This window comes from Neoarius graeffei, chromosome 1, assembly GCF_027579695.1.
Source record: "Neoarius graeffei isolate fNeoGra1 chromosome 1, fNeoGra1.pri, whole genome shotgun sequence".
Lineage (NCBI taxonomy): Eukaryota > Metazoa > Chordata > Actinopteri > Siluriformes > Ariidae > Neoarius > Neoarius graeffei.
The window spans coordinates 50,239,808-50,255,827 of NC_083569.1; the positions used below are offsets into that span (position 1 = coordinate 50,239,808).

The following is a 16,020-nucleotide window of genomic DNA, read 5'->3' on the forward strand; positions in this document are numbered from 1 at the left end:
ATTCATTGTTCCATCAATGATGGCAAGCCGTCCTGGCCCAGATGCAGCAAAACAGGCCCAAATCATGATACTACCACCACCATGTTTCACAGATGGGATAAGGTTCTTATGCTGGAATGCAGTGTTTTCCTTTCTCTAAACATAACACTTCTCATTTAAACCAAAAAGTTCTATTTTGGTCTCATCTGTCCACAAAACATTTTTCCAATAGCCTTCTGGCTTGTCCATGTGATCTTTAGCAAACTGCAGACGAGCAGCAATGTTCTTTTTGGAGAGCAGTGGCTTTCTCCTTGCAACCCTGCCATGCACACCATTGTTGTTCAGTGTTCTCCTGATGGTGGACTCATGAACATTAACATTAGCCAATGTGAGAGAGGCCTTCAGTTGCTTAGAAGTTACCCTGGGGTCCTTTGTGACCTCGCCGACTATTACATGCCTTGCTCTTGGAGTGATTTTGTTGGTCGACCACTCCTGGGGAGGGTAACAATGGTCTTGAATTTCCTCCATTTGTACACAATCTGTCTGACTGTGGATTGGTGGAGTCCAAACTCTTTAGAGATGGTTTTGTAACCTTTTCCAGCCTGATGAGCATCAACAATGCTTTTTCTGAGGTCCTCAGAAATCTCCTTTGTTCGTGCCATGATACACTTCCACAAACATGTGTTGTGAAGATCAGACTTTGATAGATCCCTGTTCTTTAAATAAAACAGGGTGCCCACTCACACCTGATTGTCATCCCACTGATTGAAAACACCTGACTCTAATTTCACCTTCAAATTAATTGCTAATCCTAGAGGTTCACATACTTTTGCCACTCACGGATATGTAATATTGGATCATTTTCCTCAATAAATAAATGACCAAATATAATATTTTTGTCTCATTTGTTTAACTGGGTTCTCTTTATCTACTTTTAGGACTTGTGTGAAAATCTGATGATGTTTTAGGTCATATTTATGCAGAAATATAGAAAATTCTAAAGGGTTCACAAACTTTCAAGCACCACTGTATATATAATAAACTATGCCAAAAGGGGTTGAAAATCAATTGGGGCTTTGCCCTGTATTCTTCCCCTGTCACAAATTATGTGACAAATTAAATAAACTAAACTGCGAATATTGGAATACTGGCTAGAAAACAGTAGCAGGAACCATTGGTACATCTATTTCAGGTCGTATAAAAGCTTTTACCAGCCTCAATCAATCCATCTGTGTGAGACAAACAGACATGTCTGCTCCTAAAGTGAACATAAGATCAGGTCTATATCTGTGTACGCAAGAGTTGATTATTCCCAAGGAGTTTCAGCTGTTGCTTTCTCATGTACATGCAGAGATTCCAGAACATTATCAAGGTGCCAAACTGTAACATCCTAGAGTTACTGTGTATCCCGTGTACAGAGACTGCCCTATTCACTACCATCAGGAGTCTTCAGGAGCAGCAGATATGGAAATAACTGACCTGGAATATAGCAGAAGCTCTGGAAGAACTTCAGCAGCAACCACTAAAAAAAGCAGTTTAGCTGTAATTATGAAAGCAAAACCAACAATTGCTTGATGAAAAGCGGAACCTTGCACAGGAACTGAAAGGTGAAGAGGTTTGTGAGAATAATTTAGCTTTAAATAGAGTTTATACAGCTGCTCTGAGGCAAAGCCAAGCTGGACAAAATAGTGTTCTGCCCCGTCACATCTCTTTAACCCTCTCTGCAATGTAATCTCTCTCAATATTTCGAGATCACAGGTGGCGTGTACATGTCCGTCTGTGTGTGTAAGAACTCACATCATAGGCGCCAGCCTTAATTTGTTGATAAAGTCTGTGTTGATCCTCATCCCAGAATGGAGGATAACCCACCAGCAAGATGTAGAGAATCACACCTGTTGGAAACATGGAGAGCTAAATAAAATATGATGCACAGACACATGCTGACTTGGATTATTTGGAACATCTGTACCATGTAGCATACAGTCCTATACGGACTGTATAAAATAAACACAACACGATGATTCATATACAACTGGGTGGAGGACTGCCAGAAAGATTCCCTTTGTAACTAGTGATATTTGCTAATTTCCTTGCTGAGGAACTACTAACAGCAAGAGGCACTTTTGGACCAGAGGAACTTTTTCATAGTTCTTAGATCTGTTTGAGGAAGTTCTCCCTTTTTTGCATGCCTGCACTGCAGGAACTGAGATTATAGTTCTTAGAATGCTGTTTTAAGGAACTTATTTGGTTCCTACTTCAGGATAGGTACTCTTCCAGCACAAGAGGAACCATGAGTGAAGCAAGTTGTACGCTGATTGGACCAGATGATGGGTCAAACACGTGTGCCAATGCAGGCTGCATTATGTAGCACTAGCAACCGCCAATTTTAAAATTCGCAGGAAAACATTAGCCAACCGTTCTTACAGGGATCCTCCAGCAGATTTACTCTTAAACTTATGTTAAGTAAAAGTATTCGTAGATTTCAATAGTCAAACATTCATTTTCAGAGACCAAATAGTGTTCTAGAAAAGTTCACTTTTATTAAAATACCAGATGGGCCTCCCGTGAAAGTGACGTATGCGATGATGTGGTGTGGTGGAAGCTTGGAGCAACTCGGCTGTTTATATTCTCTGCTTACAACGTCGTTTTGATAGTATTTTTACTGAATTTATCGGTTTTTAAATAAGTAAAGTATGCTTCATTGCGCAGCACATAGTAAATGCCAAAATGATGCTAAAAAGAAGGACGAGCAGATATCTTTTCACCGTTTACCTGGCCAGAATCGTCTGACTATTCACAAGAAATGGATTCATGCCAGCAGCACGGTGGTGTAGTGGTTAGCACTGTCGCCTCACAGCAAGAAGGTCCTGGGTTCGAGCCCAGTGGGTGGCGAGGACCTTTCTGTGTGGAGTTTGCATGTTCTCCCCGTGTCCGCGTGGGTTTCCTCCGGGTGCTCCGGTTTCCCCCACAGTCCAAAGACATGCAGGTTAGGTTAACTGGTGACTCTAAATTGACCGTAGGTGTGAATGTGAGTGTGAATGGTTGTCTGTGTCTGTGTGTCAGTCCTGCGATGACCTGGCGACTTGTCCAGGGTGTACCCCGCCTTTCGCCCGTAGTCAGCTGGGATAGGCTCCAGCTTGCCTGCGACCCTGTAGAACAGGATAAGCGGCTACAGATAATAGACAGATGGATGGATAGAAACACAACACACAAAAGTGGACAAGTTTAAATCACAGCATCAAGTTTTCACAGCAACACAAGAACACTGGTGGACAAGACACACATTTATATGAAGATAAACTACTGAAGTCGCTATAGCAACCATCAGCCAGTTTATGTCACTTCAGTGTTCCTACTGCTGGTGCAAATGCAAATAAGAAAACCTTGAAGGTAGGACTTCAAGGTAGTCCTCGGGGGAGCTTGTCAGTGGGTAGCTCCTCTGAAGGAGTCCCTAGAACTGTTTGGTCTGAAAGCACCTAAAGTCTTCACCTCATGACCATGATCACATGTGAATCATGAGCCTACAAAGGTTCCTGCTATGTCACGCTCATCCTTCCATTCTACTTGCAATTTTTCTTGGATCACCTGGATGGATTCCTTAAGAGCGAGTGGAGGTCATATTTCAAAGGGGTTGTACAAATACAATACTTAAAATTGAGAATCATACAAAGTTTTGCTGTTGAGGATGAAAATCACTGCTATTAAGTTTTGTGGTAGGAATTTCCAGTTTGGCCACAGCGTGACATAATTAAACTCTGGTCCTCAGTGTAGCCAGTGTATGCTGACTGATAACAAAATGTCTACTTGTCTGGCTGTGGAACTTGATGTGGCTTTATGCTGGGTAGGGTAGGCCCAGAAAAATTGCTGCTTTTATCAAGTCAAGTTTATTTGTATAGCGCTTTTAACAATAGACATTGTCGCAAAGCAGCTTTACAGAATCTGAATGACTTAAAACATGAGCTAATTTTATCCCTAATCTATCCCCAATGAGCAAGCCTGTGGTGACGGTGGCAAGGAAAAACTCCCTCAGACGACATGAGGAAGAAACCTCGAGAGGAACCAGACTCAAAAGGGAACCCATCCTCATTTGGGCAACAACAGACAACATGACTATAACATTAACAGTTTTAACATGAAGTCAGTTTTGTTGATGTTATAAACTCTTCATTGATGGAAACTTGAGTGCAAAACTGTTCATGACAACTGCAGTCCTAAAGTTAGCAACTGTAGTCCTCAGCCATAAAAGCATTACTGTAAGTGTCCAGAGCGTCTTCCAAGTGGGACTTTCAACTGTCCATATGGGGCCGTCCTCCACACGAGCGATGTGATGAGACTCCAGCCAGACACAGGGCATCAGGATGGATCAGGCAGGTCCGAGGAGCAGAAGAGGTCAGCTTTTATAATAATAAAACTCGGAAAAGGTGCAAGAAAGAAGCCCTTCCCGCGAACATCTTACAACATGCAGTAATTAAACTCCATCAAGTGTCATTGAAATAATTGGCATTGTGTGTTGTGGTTAGTTGAGACCAAAAATCTAACTTTGTGTTCATGCACACCATTAGCATGTTTGGTGACTACAGATAAGGAAAAAACACCACGCTTGGGATTGCTTTGCATGGTGATACAGGGAATCTTGTAAAGCGTGACTGCAACATGAATTTTGAAACGCACCAACAAACTGGTTGCCTCTGCCATGAAGTTCAGACTTGGCCATAGATAGAGCTTTCAGCAAATCAACAGAACACATCAAATGGTTTGCTGAACGGAAAAGGGCAGTCTACATGCACAGGTCTAAGAACACGAAAGAGTTCCCTCGACAATTGTCTGCAGATTTGGTAGACTTTACATACCCGAGTGCTGCTGTTCTCTCCAGGACAGGAATCACAAAATATTAGTTGTAATAGAATTTGGAAAGAAAAAAACTGCACGACTTAAAACATACTTCAACCAGAGCGCCAGTGACACAGTAGCTCACACGGCTGTACCAATCACAAAACCAGGGATTAACTATTGTGCAGACTGATTTGTTTGGAAGATCTAATCAATCAGAATCAAAATCCATTGAAAGCTCAGGGAGGAGTAGCGACTTTTGTGAATTGTGGACGGACGACGGACCCTGCTGAGTAATAAATTAGCAACTTGTAAATGAAAATTCAACAAACCCAATAGTAGCTTTTGTGAAGACTTGCAATCATCCAAATAAAGCAATCAAAATAAAAACCCACAGAGAACTCTGCTAGGAAAAGCAAATTTCCAGAAAAGTTCAAACAGCTTAATTAGCAATTTCTTAATGACAAGTCAACAAATGAAATAGTAACTTTTGTGAAGAACGATTAGATCTTCAAAAGAAAGCAAATCGGAATAAAAACGCATTAAAACTCGGGAAGGAGCAGCGATTTTCCTGAAAGTTTGTTAATCAGCCTAATTAGCAACTTGCTAATGAGAAATCACAAAACCAAAGAGTAACTTTTGTACAGACTGATTAGATCTTCCAAGCAAAACAAATCCGAATCAAAATCCATTGAAAATTCAGGGAGGAGTAGTAATTTTTGTGAACTGTGGACAGACGGACGACGGACGCTGCATGATAGCAATAGCTCATCGCCTACAGCTGGTGAGCTAAAAGAAGTTTTATTTAAACTGTACACTGTCCTTGTGTGTTTGACGTCATCTTCCACTTATTGCATGTGTTTTCTTTTTTAAATATATCAGTATTTGCTCAGAGGTGGCACGGTGGTGTAGTGGTTAGCGCTGTCGCGTCCCAGCAAGAAGGTCCGGGTTCGAGCCCTGTGGCCAGCGAGGGCCTTTCTGTGCGGAGTTTGCATGTTCTCCCCGTGTCCGCGTGGGTTTCCTCCGGGTGCTTCGGTTTCCCCCACAGTCCAAAGACATGCAGGTTAGGTTAACTGGTGACTCTAAATTGACCGTAGGTGTGAATGTGAATGGTTGTCTGTCAGTGCGTTTACATGCACATCCGAATCGAGCTACTGTCGGTAATCGAGCTAAGGGTCCCAGCAGGGGTGCCAGAGAAATCCAATCCTACATGCACACAAGGAAATCGAGCTATTGTGTGAGGTACATTGTGCACCCGAGCCACAGGTGGCGCTACACGCCTCATCGTGTTGGTACACTTCCGGTTGTCATCATGAAGAAGAGCTATTCAAGAGTATAAACAAAAGTTATCAGTTCCGTGTTCACAAGAAGAATGACAACGCTCGTTCTCCTTGTTCCTCCTGACCTCTTCTGCTGCTCGCTACTACTACTGTTGTCATGCCGACCGAGGCTGTTGTGTTTCCCGCTTGTGGTCTCGTCACTCGTCACTTCCGGAAGGGGCAGTGCTGAAGTAAGTAGCTCGACTACGTAGCTCGATAGGGTTTACATGCACTAAGTAGCTCGGCTACAATCGCATAATCTAGGTCGCGTAGCTCGATTACGAGAAATCCAGTTCGGTTCCATTTCAGCTGAGCTAAGGTGTTTCCATGGCATTTAGAACTTCGATTTCAGTCGAGCTACGGCAGAAATTCGATTTTCTCTATGTGCATGTAAAAACACTGACTGTCTATGTGTCAGCCCTGTGATGACCTGGCGACTTGTCCAGGGTGTACCCCGCCTTTCACCCGTAGTCAGCTGGGATAGGCTCCAGCTTGCCTGCGACCCTGTAGAACAGGATAAAGCGGCTAGAGATAATGAGATGAGTATTTGCTCAAAATTGACATCATTCCAGTAGCTCAGGAGGGCGCCGTCTTAGTCAGGAGTCTTTAATCTTATCCCAAAAGGGTACCTTGCAGCTGCAGGCTTTCATCCTAGCCAAACAGGAGACACACCAAGCAGTCATTTGAAGACTAAGGTCAACTAATTAAATAAATGGAATCAGGCAGGACTCCTGCTTAGTTGGAATGAAAGCCTGCAGTCACACCGGTATTCTGCGAATAAGATTGAGGATACCAGATACAAGTCCCTTTGTAGGTATGCAGGCACCGACCATGAAACAAATGATGTTCTAGCTATAAACCTTTGCTGCGCACCTTTCCTCTACTCTCTCCATTAGTAGAAAGTGATCGTTAAAGGAACAAGAACAGCACGGTCACAAGCGTTCATCTTTAAATTAATGGACATTATGTTAGAAAGAAAATGCTGGCTTGAAAAAGAAAACGTCCTTTGTGAAATTTTAAAATTTCCCTACAGCACTGGCCAAATAAATTTGTTCCATTCCTTTATACAGCTGGTGCAAAAAAAGATAAGGCAAGTACAACAGCTGTCCAAATATCTGTTTGGATTCCGACATATTCTGGAATGAAAACTGCATTTTTTTTATTTTATTTAATGCCTCAAAGATGTCAGTTAAGATGACTATTGGACATGGATAGATATCGTAACACAGATAATGCTTTAACATGTTTACACCATCTAACGTTCAACAGCCGACCGGCAGAAACAAACTCATTTTTAATCCAGATCACTGGCTTGTGGTGGAGGCATTTTCAGCATGCCTCCTATTAGTCATCATTTTCTCACTGTCAAAACAGACCCTTCTGTTGTTCCCTCATCCATACCTTCTCCGTCACACACGAAACTAAATGAAAACGCAATAAGCTACATATAAAAGGCTTAACTGATAGTCAAAGGACCTGTGTCCTTCCAGTGCTTATATAATTAAAGAAAGATAAGGGATATAAAGTCAACTGTCTTTTGGCTAATACAACCTTTGGGTAATATTGTGCATCATTAATTAGTATCATTCAACTTTTGCCTGCCTATAAATGTCTCCCAATAACACAAGATGGAAAGGGCAAGAAAAAACGGACAGCGTATTTATGAGACAGCAAAAACACACCAGATATGAAAGAGACATACCACAAGCCCACATATCAACTGGCTTCCCATAGGGTTCCTTCCTTAACACCTCAGGAGACAAGTAACCAGGAGTGCCAGCAAATCCTTTCAGACAAACAAGGCAAAAAAGAAAAAGTCAGAATTATCACACAATGCATCTTGCTCACTTAACAGTATGAAGCCGAAGAAACAATTAAGTCTTCCAGAGCTTTGCTTATTTCCTTTGTAAAGTTGTATTAATAGATTTAAAATCAAGAAATAAGCACAAATGAGAAGTCTTGTAGACATTTCCCTTTCCAATTCGTTAGGAAAACCTGTATTTCAATTCACCCAATCACTATATTTAGCAGCACCGTGCACAAAAACATGCAGATACATGCCAATGATAAGAGCATCAGTTAATGTTCACATCAAACATTACAACAGGGGAAAATGTGAGCTTAATGACTTTGCCTGTGGTATGTTCGTAGGCTCCAAACAGATTATTTCAGAATTTTCATGCACAACAGTCTGTAGAGTTTACACAGAAGGGTGTTAAAACAACAAACAAACAAACAAACATCCAGTCAACAGTAGTTCTACAGGTGGAAACATCTCATTGAGAGGTCAGAAGAGAATGACCAAAACTGTTCGAGCTAACAGGTAGGCTATGGTAGCCCTTTACAACTGTGGTGAGCAGAAAAGCATCTCAAAACACACAACAAACCTTGACGTGAATGGGCTAGAAAGCAGAAAACCACATTGTGGTCCACTCCTTTCAGCCAAGAACAAGAATCTAAGGCAACAGTAGGGACAGACTCACCGAAACTGGACAGCTGTAGATTGGAAAAATACCAGGCAACATTTTTACATCTTGTCCATCTCAAAATATTCATCTCTATGGACTGTTGTGTTTGAAAATCCCAAGAATGCTCAAACTTTGGGAAATGCCACAGTCAAAGTCTCTGATTTTTATATATATATATATATATATATATATATATATATATATATATATACACACACACACACACACACATACACACACACACGTACGTGCATCTCAAACAATTAGATTATCATGGAAAAAGTTCAGTTTCTTCATAATTCAATTCAAAAAGGTAAACTTTCATATATTCTCTATTCATTACATGTAAAGTGAAATATTTCAAGCCTTTTTTTGTTTTAATTTTGATGATTATGGCTTACGGCTCATGAAAATCAGAAATCCTAAGATCAATCAAAAAAAGGATTTACAGTACAGAAATGTCCAACTTCTGAAAAGCATGTTCATTTATACACTCAATGCTTGTTTGGGGCTCCTTTACCACGAAGTACTGCATCAATGCGGCATGGCATGGAGGCGATCAGCCTGTGGCACTGCTGAGGTGTTATTGATGCCCAGGTTGCTTTGATAGTGGCCTTCAGCTCGTCTGTTTCTCATCTTCCTCTTGACAATACTCCATAGATTCTCCCTGGGGTTCAGGTCAGGCAAGTTGGATGGTCAATCAAGCACAGTAATATCATGGTCAGCAAGCCATTTGGTAGTAGTTTTGGCACTGTGGGCAGGTGCTAAGTCCTGCTGTAAAAGGAAATCGGCATCTCCACAAAGCTCATGAGCAGACGGAAGTATAAAGTGCTCTAAAATCTCCTGGTAAATGGCTCCATTGACTTTAGACTTGATAAAGCACAGTGGACCAACACCAGTAGATGGCATGGCACCCCAAATCATCACAGACTGTGGAAACTTCACACTGGACTTCAAACAAATTGGATTCTGGGCTTCTCCACTCTTCCTCCAGACTCTAGGACCCTGATTTCCAAATGAAATGCAAAATTTACTTTCATCTGAAAAGAGGACTTTGGACCACTGAGGAACAGTCCAGTTCTTTCTCTCCTTAGCCCAGGTGAGACGCTTCTGATGCTGTCTCTGGTTCAGGAGTGGTTTGATATTAGGAATGCGACAGCTGTAGCCCCTTTCCTGAAGATGTCTGTGTGTGGTGGCTCTTGATGCACTGACACCAGCCTCAGTCCGCTCCTTGTGAAGCTCTCCCAAGTTCTTGAATCAACTTTTCTTGACAATCCTCTCAAGGCTGCGGTCATCCCTGTTGCTTGTGCACCTTTTCCAGCCAGCCTTTTCAGTTCAAAATATTGAACTTTATCACGATATTCTAACTGTTTGAGATGCACTGTGTGTGTTATAACAATTATATTAGGGAATTCGGCTTGGAGTAATTTGAATTAAAATGAACACAATGGCTGTGTGCTGAAATAGATACGCACCAAACCATGCTTGCTGGTCTCCTTGCACCTCAATGGCCAAGCCAAAGTCAGCCAGTTTCACTGCAGCTCCCTTGAGTTTGCTGGCTAAAAGCAGGTTCTCTGGCTTTAGGTGCACAAGCAAAGATATCACCTTTAGTTATGAACTAGGACCAGAGGGATTTATATTTAAAGAACCATGGTGTTGAGTTTGTCTTTTACAAGACCTGGATCAAGAATGGTCATAGACTCTTTGAAAATTTTTCTCTATGAAATAATAAGTTTTGCGTATGTTAAAGAACATCATTATAAAGCTCAAAACACTGATTTAAGATGGGAATATAAATTATGGTTACCAATTCTAAATTTTATCCTCCCCATGGTTTTACACGTTTGTGGTCAACAGATTAAATGCTGCTTCTTCAGAGAATCATTTTTGACCCAGGTCATTCTCAGAAGATTTGCCCTCAGGGTTATGCACAGGTGCGAACAATGAAGTTGAAGTATAAAAGAAATGATCAAAGCCCAACCTCAAGTCTTTAAAAAGATCCTTGAGAACATGGTAGGTGCATCAGTGTACCAGTGCAAACAATAATTTGTCATTAGCTGCATTTCGAAAAAATGTTATCTAAATCTGTTAAATGAAAAGTGCTTTAGATTACAAATATGATCCTTGACAAATATAATGTAATGATCCCTCATCTAATATGTGCGTCACCTGGACAGAGAACTTGTGCACGTCCCAACAAGACTACTGGAACTGAATATACATGTACGGACAATACAGGATGTTCTCAAAAGTTCTTGAAAGGTGCAACAGTAATTCACATCATTATATTAGTAACTAGCAGGTTACCTGTCATTGCTTGGGTTTTGCAAAATTCTGGGTTGTCCCCAGACTTCCATGTCAAATTTGGTGAAGCTCCATCGAGAAATGGTGATGTTAACCCAAAGCAAACAAAAATCCAAACATCCACCACCCAGGGGCCCACCGGGGACCTCCCTGGGGCCCAAATATGGAATTTCTGAGTTCTGCCAAATTGTGGCTCTCCCCTGGACTTACGTGCCAAGTTTAGTGAAGATCTGTCGAGAGTTTGTGTTGATAAATGTAACGTGAAAGGCATTGAGGGAGGGGACGGGTGGATGTTGTGCCCCCCAGGGACCTCCCTGGGGCCCGTACATGAATTTTGTTTATATCTTCAAAATTCCGGGTCATTCCCGGACCTACTTGCCAAATTTGGTGAAAATCCGTCTAGAAATGGCGACATTAGCTCAAGACAAACAAACAAACTTTGCTGCTTATTATATAGACTAATGTTTGTGATCATAATTAAAATGCAACAAATTATTACCTTATTCAGATTTAGTGAGTTTTAGTTTTGTTACAGAAACTTGTCAATAAATCAATAAATTAATTATCTAAATTTGACCACTTTCTTCCATATAAAGACTTTTAACACATTTAAAGGTTGTATATGCACAACCAAGAGATTTGTAAAAAATATTACCAACATGTCTATATTTTTAAAAATAATAAACCATTAAAAAAAAATTGAATGTGATGGGTGCTAATGAAAGTGCCATTCAGCTTGTATTTCAGTGATATCTAATGGAGACTGTGCATAACTTATCTAGGCACAATACCAAAAGAAGCTGAACTAATATTCGAATAAAAGAGTCCAGAGGTCAGGTCATTTGAGTGCAGTTAGGTGGGTAGGTAGGTAGGTAGACATTCTCTGTTTTTTCATGCAGAAACACGTGTGCTAATAAGGTGCTAACATGCTACGGGAAGTGCAATCAATGTTAACGCAGCCATTGCTACATTAACATCAACAGTGCAGCCATTGCTTTTGCATACCTTTTAAACCCATATAGATCTCAGTCTAAAACTGGTATGACGTGTACAATACCAATCAGTTCTTATTTTACAATACACCTTGTAAGTCTTTCGTACAAGAGCTTTTATGTAATAGAGTGCATGCGCTCAAATAAAATAAATCAACTTAATCAAACCATGTCTTGCCTATATTCTTTTTTCACATGAGGTGGGTGGTGTAGACATGTCAGGGCAAGCCACGATAAACACTTTCTCAAAGTATTCCCGATGTTTCAAAAAAAAAAAAAAAAAGATCAAATCTCAAAAACGGTCCAATCTCAAACACTGAAAACATAGCATGTATGCAATAATTGAACAAATCTATTTACGTATACAGCAGTGTGCCAAAATATAGACGTATACTCAAATTTGCTTTAGAGCAAAGATGGACAGTGGCTTTTCAACAACCTGGTCTACTGGCATATAAATTCATTCTGAGCGCCTTTATCTTCAGAAGAATCTCCACTTCGACTTCAGAAAAACACCTGAGCTTACAAGCAGTGATTAGATTGTGGAGGGATATGTGGACAGAGAGAGAGAGAGAGAGATCTGGTGTGGGAGTTTGCGGTCTTAAAAGAGAGTAAAATGAAAAAAGCTCAACCAAGCAAAGGTAGATACTTATGATGTTCATACAATTGTGTTATGCTTTCATGCTCACTGAACTAATGTTGACAAATCTGGATAAAATCTGCACCGTGTGTGTGTGTGTGTGTGTGTGTGTGTGTGTGTGTGTGTGTGTGTGCGCGTGTGTGTGTGTGCAAATGTAACAATAACAACACCAGCCAGACGTATTTGCACAAACATAAATAAAATGTTTCGTCTCTAATGACTTCATCCCCACCACCACACCCAACCCTCCGTGTGTTTGCCATGGTAATGCTGTAGCAACGACCAATCATAGGACAGAATCTGGACTCTAAACGCAGGGGAAGGATTGCACTTGTAGCTGCACCTGGCTCATTTGATTAGCAAATTAATGTTCAGGACTCAGAACCTTGGCACTGGTGCGATGGGGGATGGAAGACTTCACAGTTTTGGCTAAGATAACATTATCATGCACTAGGCAATGATGCATCTTGTCATACACTATTGTTCATTTACAGCTGGCTATTTTAAGTCATACAAAAATTTCTGATGCAAGTTTATTGTATTATGTCTCAAGATAGCATCACCAACCACCATTTAATCTAGAAATCGGGACTTTTAGTGAAAAACTAAGGCTCGACTAGAGGGAACACCACTGAAAACAGTCAGTGTGTTTACATGCACATCCAAATCGAGCTACTGTTGGTAATCGAGCTAAGGGTCCCAGCAGGGGTGCCAGAGAAATCCAATCCTACATGCACACAAGGAAATCGAGCTATTGTGTGAGGTACATTGTGCACCCGAGCCACAGGTGGCGCTACACGCCCCATCGTGTTGGTACACTTCCGGTTGTCGTCATGAAGAAGAGCTATTCAAGAGTATAAAAAAAGTGATCAGTTCCGTGTTCACAAGAAGAACGACGACGAGGACAGCAACATCGAGACATATATTATATATATATATATATATATATATATATATATATATATATATATATATATTCATTCAACTCCTTAAGCTGAATGAGCATGAACTCTATCTCCTCATTGCTCCAGAAGTGCACGTTTCTACTACTGTTGTCATGCCGACCAAGGCTGTCGTGTTTCCCGCTTGTGGTCTCGTCACTCGTCACTTCCGGAAGGGGCAGTGCTGAAGTAAGTAGCTCGACTACGTAGCTCGATAGGGTTTACATGCACTAAGTAGCTCGGCTAAAATCGCATAATCTAGGTCGCGTAGCTCGATTACGAGAAATCCAGTTCGGTTCGATTTCAGCCTAGCTAAGGTGTTTCCATGGCATTTAGAACTTCGATTTCAGTCGAGCTACGGCAGAAATTCGATTTTCTCTATGTGCATGTAAACGCACTGAGTGTCAAACACTAGTTGGAAATGGAGTGGATTGAATAAATGTGCAGAATTTTCCGAATGATCTCGGTAGCCGAGTATCTAAAACTATTTTATCTGATCATCACTGAGTGATATTGTGCATGCTCTGGAACCCGAGACATTTGGACAATGAAAATTAACCTGTTAGTGACCTGAAGGAACATCAAGAAACATTAGCTGAAACAATCAAAGAGCTCTACAGAGAAAAAAAAAATCCCTTAATTGATTTATTAGCGCATAGATTAAAAGAGAAAAAGAAAGGAATTTGATGTCTGGGACCCCCTCGTGCATCTACTCACCTTCAGGTCGCGATGGACCACTCCCATCTGGTGGCAGTGGAGAACGGCCTCAAGGATCTGCTGAATGCAATGACTGCATGCAAACACCAGGGGGGTGTGGGTTAGTCATGAGCTCACACACACTCTGCATTCGCATTGAGACCAGAGAAGCTAGAGAGGTCATGGTGTTGACCAAACAGGACTAGATGAAAGTAGGCTCAACATGGCCTCTAGGAGGAGCTTTGATTTATTAAGCTTGATGATGATTTAGCTTTCGAAAAAGAAAGGAAAAAAAACAAACTACAGTGCATGAACATAACTGAGCAGTGGCGCATTTCTGCTGTAGTCAATTCACTTTTAGACAAGAACCTGATTGGAAACTGAGCAATGTCAGAACACTGAGCCTGTATTTGGAGATAACTCGGTTTTCCGGCTATCAATGTTCTTCCTGTCCTGCTTTCCCTGATTTCAAAGCAGAAGTGGTGTTTGCACTTGGGATGGCTGTGGGCTTGACCCTATTAGGATATTGACTTTTGAGTCCAACATTAATTACTTGCCAAAAAGTTGATAAGCTGATTGAAGATCGGATTACAGGTTACTCCATCTTAACGAGTCAAACCTCACAGCCACTGGTTAGAGCATGTCTCTCTGACACTACATGCATGTTGTTTTTGTATTTTCCCCACTTTACAACCCCTGATGCAGACCAGAAGTAGTTAAGGTGGGTGCAGTGAGCTTAAAAGGACACAGCATCCACGATGTCAAGTGGTTGTTAATTGTTCATCTGGAGAGCCAAGCCAGGATTTCATACGTTTCCACCTGTCATACTAACCTTCAAGTCTCGATGGACAATACCACTTAGGTGACAATGATTTACACTCTCTAGAATCTGCTGTATGCAATGACTGAGGGAGGAAAAAGACATGGCAGGAAAGCAAAAGAGGAGAAGTACAGTTCAGCAAGCACAAATCTAACATGGCAGAACGTCCCACAAACAAATGGAAAGACATCAACGCAGGAAAAATCCGTCAGTTTTACATGAAAATCTGGGCATCGTTGCTTACATTTTACTGAATGCAAGGTTGTTTAAGTGGAAATAAAACGTACACGACTGACTTTTCACAATGAGCACAAAACATTTAACAAATATAAATCAGCGTAGAGTACTTTCACTTTTGCAAAAGCACAAGTTAAAAACTCTTATATACACAACTCGATCTACATAACCAGGAAAGAAACGAACGTTAAAGGTCCCATGGCATGAAATTTTCACTTTCTGAGGTTTTTTAACGTTAAAATAAGTTCCTCTGACCTTCTTAAGTCACCCCAGTGGCTAGAAATTTCATAATGTGTAAACCAAACTATGCCCAACATTTGAGAATGGCGCGTCAAAACGGCGCGTTGATAAGCTCTTCCCTTTACTACGTCAGCAAGGGAGATGATCCCCACGCCCCCCCCTCTGGATTCCCACCCACTGTATGGATTGCCCCGCCCAGTTGTAGTGAGGAGACCATAGAGGACACAACAACATGGCGTCACCTAAGCGAGCGAAACATGGAAATTGCGCTGTACATGGATGTGACAACACAGAAAAGAGTCTGTTTTTACTGCCGACGGGAGAGCCCCTGAAGACGCAGTGGCTTAATTTTATTTACTTCAATAATACGCCGTCGAGTCTACCTAAGACGGTGTATGTTTGTCGGAAGCATTTTCCTGAGGAATGTTTCCACAACTTGGGACAGTACAGGGCAGGTTTTGCACATCAACTGTCACTGAAGCCTGGGTCCGTACCAAGCATCCCTGCCGTATCAGCAACAAACAGCGAACAAGTAAGTGTATAACTGTTAAGTC

General features: G+C 41.3%; 1 protein-coding gene across 5 annotated transcripts in view; it reads right to left on the bottom strand.

Annotated features, from left to right (window-relative positions):
• Positions 1–16,020, bottom strand: part of camk2d1 (calcium/calmodulin-dependent protein kinase (CaM kinase) II delta 1) — a 215,152-nt gene that overhangs the window by 43,737 nt on the left and 155,395 nt on the right. For 4 of the 5 annotated variants that reach the window (XM_060933431.1, XM_060933421.1, XM_060933411.1 and 1 more), the window contains exons 6-9: positions 14,191–14,263; positions 10,072–10,174; positions 7,831–7,914; positions 1,777–1,871 (exon numbers count right to left, since the gene is read on the bottom strand). In XM_060933431.1, coding sequence (XP_060789414.1) covers positions 1,777–1,871; positions 7,831–7,914; positions 10,072–10,174; positions 14,191–14,263 — 355 coding nt within the window. Of the gene's footprint in view, positions 1–1,776; positions 1,872–7,830; positions 7,915–10,071; positions 10,175–14,190; positions 14,264–15,001; positions 15,075–16,020 lie in introns of all 5 variants that reach the window. The other variant, XM_060933441.1, reaches the window with a different exon arrangement.